This window comes from Pavona decussata, unplaced genomic scaffold (assembly GCF_977016875.1).
Source record: "Pavona decussata unplaced genomic scaffold, jaPavDecu1.1 SCAFFOLD_51, whole genome shotgun sequence".
NCBI classification, from domain to species: Eukaryota; Metazoa; Cnidaria; class Anthozoa; order Scleractinia; family Agariciidae; genus Pavona; species Pavona decussata.
The window spans coordinates 6,402,393-6,418,056 of NW_028145473.1; the positions used below are offsets into that span (position 1 = coordinate 6,402,393).

General features: G+C 38.1%; 2 protein-coding genes and 1 pseudogene across 5 annotated transcripts in view; all 3 read left to right on the top strand.

Moving 5' to 3' along the window:
* Positions 1 to 1,652: 1,652 nt before the first annotated feature.
* LOC146481284 (uncharacterized) lies at positions 1,653 to 7,731 on the top strand. The gene is made up of 4 exons (XM_085108903.1): positions 1,653 to 1,778; positions 1,987 to 2,064; positions 3,556 to 6,338; positions 7,411 to 7,731. Exon 3 carries the CDS (start codon positions 3,598 to 3,600, stop codon positions 6,334 to 6,336), a length of 2,739 nt encoding a protein of 912 aa, XP_084965029.1. The 5' UTR covers positions 1,653 to 1,778; positions 1,987 to 2,064; positions 3,556 to 3,597; the 3' UTR covers positions 6,337 to 6,338; positions 7,411 to 7,731.
* Positions 7,732 to 13,093: 5,362 nt separating this feature from the next.
* LOC146481285 (uncharacterized) overlaps positions 13,094 to 15,664 on the top strand; it is a 31,178-nt gene continuing 28,607 nt past the window's right edge. For 2 of the 3 annotated variants that reach the window (XM_085108901.1, XM_085108900.1), the window contains exons 1-2: positions 13,094 to 13,150; positions 13,369 to 13,442. The gene's annotated coding sequence lies outside the window, so the exon portion shown is untranslated. Of the gene's footprint in view, positions 13,151 to 13,368; positions 13,443 to 15,490; positions 15,520 to 15,664 lie in introns of those variants that run through there. The other variant, XM_085108902.1, reaches the window with a different exon arrangement.
* The window catches only part of LOC146481286 (uncharacterized), a 42,504-nt pseudogene continuing 40,212 nt past the window's right edge, over positions 13,373 to 15,664 (top strand). The window contains exon 1 of the transcript XR_014864556.1: positions 13,373 to 13,442. The product of XR_014864556.1 is annotated as an uncharacterized LOC146481286 (transcript). The remainder of the gene's footprint in view (positions 13,443 to 15,664) is intronic.

The window sequence follows — 15,664 nt, forward strand, 5'->3', positions numbered from 1 at the left end:
GATGGTTCATAGTTTGGTGGATTACCTGTTTTTTCTCTCGGATATAAAGTGGAGGTTTTTTTTTTGGAGGGAAACCGAGGCTGATTTAGGAATGCTGTTTACTTTAATGAACAAGCAATGCTTACTACAGACAGAATTATAATGAACGTTTTTTTTTTTTTTTTTGCAACGATATACACCAGCTGAAGTGGCTATACTTTTCCGTTCGTGAACACAAATTAGTTGCCCGAATGGCCCTTGTTCAATTCCCGGACTCGCCGTCACATGTGGGTTGAGTTTGTTGTTGGTTCTTGTCCTTGCTCTGAGAGGTTTTTCTCCCGTTCTCTCTCTTCTTCTCTTCACCTCAAGAATGAGCATTTCCAAATTCCAATTCGATCGGGAGAGTTTCCCCCAATTAGTTATCTGCGCTAAATTAAAGGGCATTTGAATAACGTGATTTTCCAATTTACAATTTCTCTCGCAACCGGTACCATCTTCGTCCCATGAGCTTCGCGTAACACGTCAGCGAAATAAGCTTTGAATAATTTGACGATAAACGTGCTCATAAAAATCCATTTAGCGATATCTAAGATTTCATAAAAGAATCTCTAGTCTCAAAATTTTGTTCGTAAACGTGTAAAAGCAAGATACAGTCAACTCTCGCCTTGCGGACACCTCGCTATTACGGACACCCCGATAATACAGACAGCAGCTAAATCCCCGGTAAAAATAGAGTACAGACGTTTGACTGAAATAAATTCCCGCTATTACGGACTCTCGCTCTCGAGCCTCGCCAGTGAACCATATTTTCAGAGAGTAAGTTATGTTTTGCTTTTACACGTTCAGTTACTTTGTTCCTTTCGTGTAATATATAACTCTCGAATGTCCACTGTTTAAACTTTAGAAGTCATTCAAAAAGGTTTGTTTTCTTTCTGAAAACGGCATATTGGAGTTTTAAAATTTTACTCGCAAACAAACACGGCCGACATTTTTTATTTTAGAAGTGGTAAAAGGATCCGAGACAAAAGCGTTCTTTTCTAGGTCCCACCAAGACCTACAGACAATGGATTGTGATTGGTCAGTCTTTGCTGAAGACAACTGCACAAAAATATCCTTTCTAGGGGAGAGGAGGGTTTAATCCAGAACTCGACCTAAACCTCAACGCGGTCTGTCCCAGGGTATCCCGCGTAATAAATGCAGAGATGTATAAACTGGCTCTTTATGGACTTGATTATCAATATAGTGCTTTGTGTCAGTGAGTAATTTGTTAGGCCTGGGATCGGGGATCTGTCGAAAAACGAAGACCTAAGAACCCAAAATTGGAAAATGAAACTTTCGATAATCGTAAACAAAGTACCTTGAAATTCGAAAACGAAGCATCCAAAATATGAAAACGAAATCAGAGCTCGTTTGTTCAGCTTGTTGTAAGTTGTTTTGCAGTGTACATATCTTTGCTACTGTTTCTTGCACGTTAAGCAATGGAAACATTCATTCAATGAAATTTTAACTATTTCAATGCAGCCGAAGAATTAAAACGGTCAAAGTTTAGGATCGGTTACTCATTTGACATTTTCATTATTGTTTGGGGATCGCGTGACAATCATCGAACTGAAAATAACAACAGCTTCCGGTGTCAAAATATTTAAACACCCTTCCTCAGCACAACCTCTCAATTTGCTTTGGTCTTTAGTGGCCACAGTTTTGGTTCAAAGAAATCTTTGATACAAGTGGTTTGCAGCAAGCTGGCATTCAACGCTCGGTCTGAGATTTAAGCCACTCCTTGCATATAGCAATTTAAGGTAAATATTGTACTGAAGTGACCACATTTATTACATACTAGGCATAAACAAAGATACAAATATCACTAAACTATCGATCTGTATTTACCTGACGCTTACAGTTAGTTTGTACTATGCATTGGTCGTAATAATTTGCTTATCTACACGTTATAAGATAATTATATTGAAATCAGATAACTTGATAATCGTCTGTCTCGAAATTTCTTAGCTCCAGAATGATCATTTCTGTAAAGCTTGAGTGACCTGAAGAGAAATCCCCAAGAAGGCTCAATTTGGAACACCAGTGGTAAGTCATTACCTGTGTTTCATATGATACTCAGAGCTTCACCGGTTTTTTTGTACTTTAAAAAGATATATCGCTACAAACTTTTTACTTGTTCTTTGTGTAATTTATTGCGATCTGTTGTTTTTCCATTTACCCAAAACAGAAACTCGCATTATTCCTCAAAATCATAGCATGTCAAAGCTATTTCAGTTTTACCTCGTTGTCTTCTTTCCGTGATACTCAATCACTAACCACCCTGACTTTGACAAACCCTAACCGTAACCTTAACCCTAACACTAACCGGCACCCAGTGATTCCTTTCAGTGTAATATCTGTTCGGAATAACATAGCTTGCGAGAAGAGACGCCTTTTTCAGCTTTTGTTTCGTAAATTCTGATCAATTCAGATTAAATTGTGAAGAACTAATGTTTTCTTTAGTAAAAGGTTACTTCAAACTCTCGCATTGCTGAAAAACTAATCGCATTTGTTTTCGAAGGGGCAAATACGCCGTTAAAAGTATGCACAAATGCCTGCTAGCATTTTCGGAATGTAAACACGAAAAATTCCACATGGCTAATTTTCATATGGATTCTACTTCATAAACTGTATTCTGCTGTACTTAGTTCGCAACAGCAGAATACAGTTTATGAAGTAGAATCCATATGAAAATTAGCCATGTGGAATTTTTCGTGTTGAGCCAATGACGTCACTTCCTGTAATTTTGAGCCTTTACTTCCGGAACAAGGCCAAGTAATGGCGGCCGTGAAATCTCGAATAAAAAGCTAACAAAAAAAAAAATACTTCCAATCGCCGTAAAGGATTGAAATTTGGTAACATGAGTAAGAAGGTCATATTCTACACGAAAATCCAAAAAGATGGAAAATGAAATTTTCGTCCCAGGGGCACTTTAAGTGATTATGGATGAAAATCATAATACAGGGAGAGATCGAAAAATTTGCTTTCAGAATATTGCATTTTTTTTTTCATACTGCTAAGCTAAAATTGCTTCATTGATTTCTTACTTAAGGGAAGTCAGTTTTTGATTTCTTACTATAGGAAAGTAAGTTTTTGAAAACACTAATTAAATAAACGCTCCATCAGATTAGAATATAACGGTAAACTTACAAGCTGACAACCAAGCTATGCTAGACCTGAGTTAGTAGTAGTTATCAGTTCTTTGAAAATGTCAGTATCATTTTCTAAAAATACGGTCTTGGCAGCATCAATGTACAGTTTAAGTAATCTCTTGTATCGCAACTCAGATCTAAGAGCAAAATGACATCTGCTGCTTTTCTGGAGATGGAATTTTCCTTTAAATAACGAAAACTAAAGGACTAACATTTGCACATGTATACATTGTGAACGAAACCTTTTGTGGTGATATTCCATTGCTGGTATGTCAGTTATTTCAGTGAAAGTCATTATGAATAAAAAACATCGTACAGGGAGAGAGGAGACCATGACACATTTTTCTTCAGAATATCGACCCTATCAAATTTTCTTTCCTTCTAGGTACGTCTTTTGTGTAACTCCTGCAGTCATAACCAGAAGAAAATGGTGGATAGAAAGTTAGCAGTTCTATTGTTTCACGTGCAAGAGCTTAGCATTGCCAAAGAACGGGGGAACAGACCGGGGGAGGGAAGAGCCTATAACAATCTGGGCCTTGCTTATTTCCATCTGGGAGATTTTCAACAGGCCATAGAGTGTTTCACGCAATTATTAAATATTGCCAAAGAGGTTGGGTACAAGGAATGGGAGAGAGTTGCCTCTTGCAATCTGGCCAATGCTTATCACTTAGTGAGTGATTTCCAAAAAGCGACAGAATATTACTTGCAATCATTAAGTCTTTCTAAAGAGCTGGGGGACAGACATTTGCAGGGAAGAATCTATGGAAATCTGGGCCTTACCTATTACAGTGTCGGTGATTTTAAACAAGCCATAGAATGCCACAAAAAACATCTCAGTATTGTTACAGCGCTAGGGCCCAGGGCTGAAGAAGGAATAGCTTATGGCAATCTGGGCGTTGTACATAGCGGACTGGGTAATTTTAAACAAGCCGTAGAATGCCACAAACAGCAACTTAGTATTGCTAAAGAAGTAGGTGACAGGGTTGGAGAGGGAAAGGCCTATGGGAATTTGGGCAACGCTTATTACGGAATGGGTAGTTTTAAACAAGCCATAGAGTACCTCGAACAAGATCTTAGTATTGCTAAAGAAGTAGGGGACAGGGCAGGAGAGGGACAAACCTATGGTAATCTGGGTAATGCTTTTTTTTGTCTGGGTAATTTGAAAAAAGCCATAGAGTACCACAAACAACAACTTAGTATTTCTAAAGAGGTGGGGGACCGTTCTGGTCAGGGAATAGCCTATGGTAACCTGGGCATTGATTATCATGGTTTGGGTAATTTTAGACAAGCCATAGCGTACCACAAGCATCATCTTACTATTGCTAGAGAAATAGGGGACAAAGCCGGGGAGGGAACAGCCTTTGGCAACCTAGGCAGTGCTTATCACGGTTTGTGTCATTTCAAAGAAGCCATAGAGTACCAGAAACAACATCTTAGCATAGTAAAAGACGTTGGGAGCAAGGTTGGGGAGGGAAAAGCCTATGCCAGGCTTGGCCGTGCTTATCAAGAGCTGGGGGATTTTGAAAAAGCCGTAGAGTATCACAAACAATATCTCAGTATTACCAAAGAGATAGGCGACAGGGCGGGAGAGGGCAAAGCCCACGGATGTCTGGGCAAAGCTTATCACAGCCTTGGTAATTCTAAACTTGCCATAGAGTACCACAAAAAATCTCTTAGTATAGCAAAAGAAGTAGGGGGCATCGTTGGGGAGGGAGAGGCATACTGTTCGCTAGGTCTTGATTATGAATCGTCTGCTTCTTTTTCTGAGGCGATTGATTGTTATCAATCGGGTATAAGAGTCTTAGAGAAAACGAGAACTCTTCTTCAGTCGGAAGATGCATGGAAAATAAGCTTCCGGGATTTCCATCAGTATGCGTATACCGCTATATGGAGAACTCTTTTGAAGAATGGGAAGCCTTATGAGGCTCTGTGTGCAGCTGAGCAGGGACGAGCACAGGCTTTGATGGATATGTTGAAGAGACAATATGTTGTTGACTCAAAACAATCCGCGTCTGATGATCCTAACGAAATGATTTCGATTATGCTAAACGATTTAACAACACAAACAGTTTTTTTAGCACTTGATAAAAGTGTTCATAAAGACATGATCCTTTTTTGGGTGCTGAGAAAAGGCAGAGAGATTATGACTGTGCAAAAGGAGATTGAACATGGAGATGCCTCCATGTTAATGGAAGCGACCTTGATAGAGATTGGCGCAGGAGTTCGTGTCAAATGCGAGAATCGTTCAATGGACGAGCTTAGTGATGAGCTCTCATCGACCAGAGAAGTTGTTGAGGAAAAAGACCAGTCACATACTTCCTCTGTCAATCCTTTACGCCCACTGTATGATGTTATTATTGGCCCCATTGCAGACTTGCTCCAAGAAGACCAGTTAATCGTTATACCGGATGGTCCACTTTGCTTGGCTCCGTATTCTGCATTGAGTGAATCAATCAGGATTCGCACTGTTCCCTCGCTGACCGCCTTACAACTAATCGTAGGCGCACCTGACAACTTCCACAGTAAGAGTGGCGCCCTACTTGTGGGAGATCCATGTTTAGATGAAGTTCCCATGAATTTATCACAGTTGCCTTACGCCAAAAAAGAAGTCGAGATGATTGGAAAACTTCTGAAGACGGCTCCTCTCACAGGAAGAGATGCAACTAAAGACGAAGTGGTGAAAAGACTTAAGTCAGTTGCTTTGGTGCACATTGCCGCACATGGATGTGCGCAATCTGGAGAAATTGTTTTGGCCTTAGACCCTAGTCGCAAATCCCAGTCTCTCAGAAGACAAGACTACATTTTAACAATGTCAGATGTGCAAGCAGTTTGTCTGAGAGCAAGGCTCGTTGTTCTGAGCTGCTGTCACAGTGGCCGGGGAGAGGTTAAGTCTGAGGGTGTGGTCGGGATAGCACGTTCTTTCCTGTGTACTGGTGCTCGGTCTGTTCTTGTGTCACTCTGGGCGATTGATGACGAGGCAACCATGGTGTTCATGAAAAGTTTCTATCAACACCTTGCAGAGGGGAAAAGGGCCAGTGTGGCTCTTCACCAGGCTATGAAATCTCTTCGTGAGTCGGAGGAATTCAGTGCCGTGAAGTACTGGGCTCCATTTGTGCTGATTGGTGATGACGTTACGCTGGAATTTGGACCAAAAAATAAAAGTTGATGGTAAGTGTTGTTTGCAAAAAAAATGTTTCTTCCTTTGGTAAATATTTGACGTAACTAAAGAAACTGCTTAATACTTGTCTATGAAAGGATTTTGAAACCCAAGCTGTTTGGTAATATTTTTTAACGGGGCCTTACGTTCCATACTTGTTAAAAGGAAGGCAAAAAATATTCATTGACAGAGTTAGTGTTCTTGCTTTCAAAGTTTTCAACAGTATATATATACTTCCTTCAGTCAAGAGCAGATGTTAAAGAGATTGTACATACTTACCGCTGTAATGTCCAAATTCGCGGTTTTTTAATTGTATTACCTCCTTAGTTACCGTGCGTGACAGGCGCTAGAAAAGAGAGTAGTGGAATCGAACGCGCGCGCGAAGTGCGTGTGAGAAGCACGGAGCGCGAAGGGAGGGAGAAGGAATACACGTCCTTTTCCCTCTCCTATACTCGCTCTCCTTGCATCTTGTGCGCGTTGGATTGTCATATTCTCTAATTTTTTCTAGTGCATGCCACTAAGACTATTATCCAAGTTCTGTGTAGATAAAAAATCAACCAAGAGTTGCCTTGTTACACTGCTGCCATGCAACTATTTTGCAGTAGCAGTCGCAAGAAAAACCCTTTCAAATTTTGTGGGTTGCGTTAATTCAAAGTTCCTTTTAGGTGTTAAGATTAATGGGAACGATCATAAAAAACTAAACAAACCGCCCAAGGAAAAGATTTTTAAGAGGAAAAGGAAGGTGGTCTCACAATATTGTTTCACTCGTTCATCATCTTTCCCTGACGCCCCATAAGCTAAGCGAATGAAAAGGCTAAGGTTTATTTGGTTGCCGTGGTAACCATGTTTGGAGGAAGTGCAAGATTCAAATGTTGGCTATGTTTTGAACTTTACGGTTCGCTTGTCGTTTTCTATTTCATTTTTATAGTTTTGTTCTTGTGTTTTTTATCTGTCAATCAAAATTCAGGTATGCAAACTTAACTCAGGAAACTTGTCAATTGAAAGTCTTCAAGCAAGTTATTGAAATTAAGTATTTACTATAAACATTAAAATCATAATATTCCTGGTTCTTTTATTCGGCAGATGCTGCGACGTCAAGACAAGAGAGGATACTGGACGTGAATATGACGCATACATGATCAGTATTTTGGTTTACTTCAATTATCACGACTATAAGTTTAGATCGTTAGATCCAGCAGATGCGAAAAACTGAATGTCGATGCACGCTTTGGTCAAGAAACAAAAAATTGAACAATGTTATCCATTGGACCATGCATCAAGTGCCGTTTCAGTTTCCTACTTATGTGTGGAGAAAAAGACAGTAATGTGATTGTTTTTATGCATGTTTCTTATTTTTAATTTTATGAATTTATTTGCTGTAACTTTGCTATTTTAGTACCAGGATGAGCAAATCTCTGAATGGTATTCTAACTGAAGCACCAGCATCGTAGATATCTTTGCACACATTTTGAGGCCGTTGCGTTCCTTAATATTCAAAAGAATAGTAAGAACTTTAGTTTTACAGAAATGTTAATATAGAAATGACAAGTTGTGTTTATTAAGGCAAATAAGACGTCTTATTTACCCATTTTGGAAAAAAATTATTCTTGAAATACATATTTTAAAGAAGCTCACAAGTGACATTTGTACAGTTTTCAAAGCAAAGTAAGGTGGGAAATCTATTTTCCTTCAGTCTTCTTTGGAATGCGTCGTTCTTTTTACTGAAGATAACTTAGTCGCAGAGGTGCTTGTGATTTTAAGTTAGTTAAGTTTCATGGCTGTGAAAACTCAAAACAATCTATGAACACTAAGAACTTGAAAAAAAAAATTGAAATTCAGATGTAAACTTGTAATAGAAATTTGCCATGCCGATCTTAACTAAGCAGAAGTGACATCCCTTTTGAGGAGTTGTCTTAGACTAACAGGAAAACAAAGCGACCGGCTGACAGCAATGTGATTGGCCAAGCGACTGCGTTCAAATTTTGGTAGATTTCTCAGGGTGCTTGTGCAAGGAAAATTGATGAAGTCGCCAACTAAGTAGTAAGGAAAAATCCATTGTACAGAATTTGTTATTGTTGAATAGATCGGTCACCTGGTTGTGCTTACAATCAGACAACTCGCTCTTGGCTTCTATCTGCTTAGTGCGGTACAACTGAATAAGCTAATAGATAACTGAATAGTCCAGGGGCAAGAATTATGTAATCTTTAGTTTACAACGGACCGGGATCCGTTTCTCAAAACTCCAGAAGACTGAGTCGGGCCTGAGGAGCACTTCTCAAATGCGATTTCTGCATGGCTATCGTTAGTAGGTTTTAGTGCAAATTAACCCAATGTGTTTCTTGATAATGTAAAGTTGTCAACGTTTTATCTTATAAAATCATTTAAAATAGATTTCCTGATAAACGAGAATTGTACTCGTAAATAAGCTTTTCGGGCCCGAAATGTCTTCAGGAAGTTTTGAGAAAAGCACGCCAAGGCCCAGTTGTTTGAAGTCGATTAACTCAAATCTGGGTTTAGTGTTGAGGTAGGATTTTGCTTCTTTTGTGCAAAAGCATTTTGTTTGTTTGTCTGTTTGTTTATTAAATCGCAAAGTTGAAGTTTCAGTAGGAACAAGCAAGCAACTCAGCAGACAAGCAAACAAACAAGTAAGGGGGTGTTTACATGGAACCATCACGACTTCAAGTTCACAAGTGTACGAGTTCATACCGGTTCCCTAGCCTGAAGTACTTATGCATTCGTTTACATGAAACTGGCTGAAATCTCTTATCGCGAATCTTGATTCTCCTTCGGAACGGAAATTTATTCCGGTGTCATGTAAAATGTCATGGCTGTTCCTTTCAAACTTGGTTTTGCGTCTCTATTATTTCGATACAGGACTCGTAAAACCGATTTAACGCAGTCTCGGTATGAAGCCAGTTCTTTTCTACTGAACCAAATGAAGGCGTGCCGGCACCATGACAACAGCCCCCTTAACGGAGCAATAATTGTAGCGTATACAATAAGTGTAATTTATGAAAACATTTGAAATAAAGTATTTAAATTTATTGAACAATATTGGCGTTAGAAAATGAAATATTGCTGGCTGTTGATTTTTAAGTGTTCTCACATGACTTATTGTCATGTTTCGGGGAGAAGAATAAATGAACAAACGCGTCCTTGTAAAAAAGCCTTCTTAAGTAGCGCAGAGCTCAGCGCTGAAGACCTCGTGTTGATAGAACCTAAAACGGACTATGGCACACTAAACTGGCATTTTAAGACCAAGTGATAGTTTTAAGGTCGGCAAAACACATTTGTCTCGTAAGTAGGAGTGACGCACCAATTTAATTAAAAGTATTTTTAATTTGGAACTAAATTAAGGGCTAAAAAGAATGATGTTTCACCCTCTCCGAGTCATTTTTCAAATTTTAAACAATGTATAAAAGGTAACATTTGCATGCGCGATCTTAAAAAGATGGAAATGTTTATATACATAAGTGATATGATACTTAAATTGATAAGTATCTCATCATTTCATGCTTATATTTTTAAATAGCATATACTTGTGCCATTTTACTACTACTACTAATAAGAATCTTAGAGAAAGCGAGAACATTTTTTTCTAGATCTCTTAATTCAAGATGGCCAGCAAACGTAGGATCTTTTTAATCGATGACCATAAGAACTGATAGATTCTTGTTGGCATGCAATTAGAACGGGAAGGTGATTGCAACCGAGCAACACCTGGAACTACAACAGCTATGAGGTCAGCGTGACACACGCGTGATTTCATCTCAGAGGCACTGGGAACAGGCATTGTCCAAAACGGTCGCCATCTTGATCCCTCCGTTGAGAAGCGAGTACTACAGTTCGTTAGCGACATTTAGCAGTAGCATTGAGTAGCATCAATTCATAATTCACCGATAGGCTAGCATAATTTATTGCGTGATGATTATAAAGAATGTTGTCCCTTTTACAAGGATCAAAAGTCGATCACAGCACTAATGAATACCGTATTCCGCTTGCAATTCCAAGCGCACAACTTCAAATTACAACTGTTTACATGTTGTGAGCATTAAATTCAAATCAGCAAGGAACCCGTTACAACAGTTCATGTGGATTTACGTTTTCAGGTAAGATATACTAAACTAAATTCATAATTATTGAGTTAAAAGTTGAGCATATTGAACTTCAACATTCCCCCATCCCGGCATACCCCTGGCATTTGACCGGGTACTGTGCCCGGGGAGCCAGGGAGTGAGGAATGATCGGGGTAGATCTGGGTGAGGAATTTGAACCGCATTTTTCGCGCGTGAGTTTTTCTGAATAATGGGGGTCGGAAGTTTTTTCAAGTTTTGTTAAGTCAAGTTTTCAGTATGACACCCGCCTAAGTTACTTACTTACTTACTTACTTATCCTCTTTGGGCCCACGTGGACTCTTAAGGCCGCCTAAGTTAAAGGATTGTATTTCCTAGAAGGATTATCATCACCCCTTTTGTGATCTCAGGGCGAGGTTGTTTGCAATTTCAAGACTCGTTGAAAGTTCATGTTAGCTTCTAAAGTTAAAAATAGCCTTTAAATCTTCTTTTTAAGTTTGTTTTTCCAATTCCCTTCCGTCATATCACAATACAGTATTAAACAAAGTTAATCTCCCTCATGCAATGATTTCGAAGCTTGAACACAAAACTGCAGTTTTTCTCGTCTCCCAAAATCCTACGAGTCGATAATGTATTACTAGACAACGCGCATCAGTTAATGTTGTGAAAGAATCTATAATTATGACAATTCGCGGGAAGCCAGTTCCCGAGCACTTGATGTATTACATACAGTCCAGGTCCCAGTTCTAGATCTTGGAAAGCTGCTTAAGCTATCTTTCGATTAGGTATGAATCCACGATTATATTCCTTATTCCGTGTAAACCTAATCATGGCTGGCATTGGAGGAAAAGAGGATTGTGGCTACCACAAAGCTCTTAAAACGGCTCACAGGATTAGCTGAAAAATACAAAAGCGGAGTAACGGACAAGCAACAGAAAGAATGGAGCCTAGCTCAGAAACAATAGAGGTGCAATATATGTAGGTCCAACAAAATTAAAGGGTTGAAAGAACTGAGTGCTATCTGGATTTGTTCCTATCCCTTGATTAAATTTAAAAGAAACCAGTCACACTGGCATTCGCCTGCAATCGTGCGGGAAACGACCAAAAAAGAAGAAGAAGAAGAAGAAGAAGAAGAAGAAGAAGAAGAAGAAGAAGAAGAAGAAGAAGAAGAAGAAGAAGAAGAAGAAGAAGAAGAAGAAGAAGAAGAAGAAGAAGAAGAAGAAGAAGAAGAAAAAATAAAATAAAAAGCACAGCAAAAAAATGCGGCTTGTATCAACGCTACGACACGATATATACTTTTTTCATTCTGACGGGAAGAAATGCGTCACAACGATATTTGTGTTTTTCGTTTAAAATAAACGTACATCCAGAATAAGATTAGAATGCTCCCGAGACCCTTTCTATTATCAGGGGCCTGAATGTAATGAAGGTTTTTGTCGTCGTATACACTGTCATACGTTTAATATCAGTTAATTCTTACTTTAATTGATTATGTATGTTATCATTAGTTTGTATTAGTTGTTTTCGCTTTAGTTTTGGATATTTTTCTTGGAAAATGTAGCACATATGTGATACTCAGAAATTCGAAGTAAATGAAGTTTGTCGTATGTATGGTCAATGGAGAAGGGAATAAAAATAATCATTCAGTTCAAATGATGTTGACTCGGTGAGGGAAAATATAAGCAAAAGCTGAGAATTAAATTGGTGAGTTGATTAAATAAATAAAACATGATGACTTCCAGGAGAGAAAGGAGAACTTTGATATTTTTAGTACCGTCATCGAAGGTTTTATGTTGTGTCACACAAAATCAACACAAAATGAAAATTTTCTTTTACTTTCATCAAATAAATTCATGTACTCTTGTCAATCAATGTTTCAAATATATCAGGCGATCTTTCCTTCATCTATCTGAATTTTCTACGAAAACTGAATTCAGAAATCCTAATTCAATAACAATATCTCAAGTTTAGTTTTGTCTGTTCCGGATTCTGTAACTAGCGCTTTCTGGCGCTTTCTGAAACAGGTGATTACTTTGTAAGTTACCTGTCTTCTAGCAACAGGAGCTTTGCGAATAAATGGCGATAAAAGGTGGAAAATGCCATTAGGATTTACATAGCGGCGGCATGGATACAGAGATGTATATACCAGCGCTTTGTGGGCTTGATTTTGCAAAGTGCTTTGTGCCAGTGAATAATTTGTTCCGGCATAGGATCGGGGATCTGTCGAAAACCGAAACACTTGAAAATGAAGACTTTAGAACTTAAAACTGGAAAATGATACTTTCGATAATCGTAATTATAAACGAAGTACCTTGAAATTCGAAAACGAAGCATCTCAAATACTAGAGCTTGAAAATGAAATCAGAGCTCGTTTGTTCAGCTTGTTGTAAGTTGTTTAGCAGTGGATATCTCTTTGCTACTGTTTCTTGCACATTTAGCTATGGAAACATTCATGAAATAAAATTTTAACTATTTTAATGCAGCTGAGAATTAAAAGGTCAAAGTTTAGGATCGGTTACTCATTTGACATTTTCATTATTGTTTGGTGATCGCGTGACGATCATCGAGCTGAAAGTAACGGTGTCAAAATTACTAAACACGCTTCTTCAGCACAATCTTTCAATATGTCTTGGTCTTTTGTGGCCACAATTTTGGTTTAAAGAAATCTTTGATGCAAGTGGTTTGCAAAAAGCTGGCAATCAACTCTCGGTCTGAGATTTAAGCCACTCCTTGATAGCACCGAATTTAAGGTAAATACTGTACTGAAGTAATCACATTTGTTACATATGGCATACATACCGATACAAATCACTGTACTATCGATCTGTCTTTACCCGACACTTACGACACTTACAGTTTGTAATGTGCATCAGCTGTAATAATTTGCTTTTGTAAAACACGTTATAAGATAATTATATTAAAATCGGATAAATTAATAATTGTTTGTCTCGAAATTTCTTATCTCCAGAATCATCATTTCTACATCAAGCCTGATTCAACTGAAGGGAAAACCTCAAGAAGGATCAATTTGGAACAGCAGTGGTAAGTCATTACCTGTGCTAGAAAAACTTAAACGGGTTTTGTTTTACATATAAAAAGACTGATATAGCGTTACAACCTTTTACTTATTCTTTGTGTAATTTATTTGCGCTCTGTTTTTTTACTGTTTGCGCAAATCAGAAACTCGCATTATACCTCAAAATTCAGATTAAATTGTGAAGAAACAACGTTTTCTTTAGTTAAGGGTCACCGCAAACTCTCACAACGCCGAAAAACTACTCCTTTTCATTTTCGGGGCGGCTCACATACGCCGTTAAAAGTGCGCAAAAAGGACAGCTAGCATTGCAGCTCGTAAATTTGGGGAATTAAGTTTCCGATTACTAAAATTTCCGGGAATTCAAATTTTCGGCTAAAGTATCGGAACAGATTACCGTATACCTTTAGAGGTGTCTAGCGTCCAAGAGATGTAGCGCGTCCGGTTTTAATTCATTTTATTTGAAAATTCTTGGTCTAGTTGAAAAGCCAGCTCTATAAGCTTTAATTTGATGTAGGGGTTTAGGTAGCTACAGTTTAAACCGGACGCGCTACATCGCTTGGACGCGAGACACCTCTAACTAACCTTAAACTGTGTTAGTTTACACAAATTTGCGTTTTATAAGGCCATAAGATGATGTGGCAATGCAGAAACCAGCCATTTCAGTTTTTGGGTCTCATAATCTCGTTGAGTAACATCTCTTTCTTCGTTACTGGAAATTTATAACCAGTGACCTTACTAACAACTCGGTTTTTAATTTACGAGGCAGCCTACGGTTTGAAAAACCAGTTAAACCTAATGACTTTACAAGACATGCATTAAAAACTTAATTGTAAAGGATAATTATGAAATCGAATCGATGAAAATGGTCGATGGAAATAGTTAACGCCGTTCGTTCACTGTGCAAATCAGTTTCTGAAATTACAATTGTTTATTGCGTTTCCAACTTTAGACCTTTCGTAATCATTAACTTAACTCCCCCAAAATATTTTGATCAATTCGGCTAAACTGTATTTTGTGATACTAAGTATGCGTCAGCTGTGATAATATGCTCTTTGTTTTGCGCGCCGGCAAAACACGTTTATAAGACAATTTTTTTGGCGTATAAACTTGAAAGCAGAAAATTGTTTGTCTTTTGAGGATGTTTCTATTTGTGGGGGTTTACACAATCAAATTGTGTAACCGTTTTAAGTTTTGAAATATAAGGAGACGGAATGGCAATACGGAAAGATTGGGTTTTTTTGGATGTCGTGCACAGGGAACCCAACTATTTATCTCGTTGTCAAAGGCATCACCCGCCTGAGAAATTCAGATTAGCGAAATGTCACCGCAGATTTTTGAAGCACTGAAATCTAAAAATATCTGAAAACATGTGGTTTTTCAACTTAGAATAAGAACAGCTAGCATTTTAAAAAAGCCAACAACAGCTCGGAAAATTCTTGAAATTAGTTTCCGTTCTTTAGGATTTTTAGCCATTTAAATTTTTAGTAAAATTATTTATCAGAACAAATTAAACTCTGTTGGCTGATAAACATTTGCTTGTAAAGGCCATAAAACCATCTGAGAAAACAAGTTTCCTTGTAAGATTCCCTTGAATAGTGCGAGGAATGCTTTCATAATTTAAGAATACCTAAGCTATGGTGTTTTATTGTCCTTGTGGCTCAAATCGTAATGGGAAATTTTATTGACGGATGTGAGAGGTTTACGCGGTCCTTTACTCAACGTGATAAAAGAAGACTATAGAGTAACGTACGTCCTTAAAGTGCAACACAAAACCATTCATATCACTAAAATTTACTCTTTTGAGCCGTAAGGATGACGATCTACAAAAAATAAGGTAATCTGACATTGATTTGGAGTCTGGATATATTTTTTTATGATTTTCGTAGCCGGTTTATTGAGTGAGTGAGTGAGTGAGTGAGTGAGTGAGTGAGTGAGTGAGTGAGTGAGTGAGTGAGTGAGTGAGTGAGTGAGTGAGTGAGTAACTGAGTCATTCAATGACTGAGTTGTTAACTTTTCTAATTCTCCAGGAATGCAGTCATTTAGTTAATAGTTTACGACTTAAAGTTTTTTCCAGCTGCTAAGGTAAAATTGTTTCATTGATTTCTTGGGAAAGTAATTAGAACAAATACTCAAGGATGAGAACATATCCGGGGCAAACTTATAAGCTGACCACCAAACTATTCTAGATTAGTGTTAGTTGTACTAATAATATAAAGTGCCAGGATTC

Coding starts and splice junctions, on each gene's coding strand:
- LOC146481284 (XM_085108903.1), top strand. CDS start 3,598: ATGGTGGATAGAAAGTTAGCAGTTCTATTGTTTCACGTGCAAGAGCTT.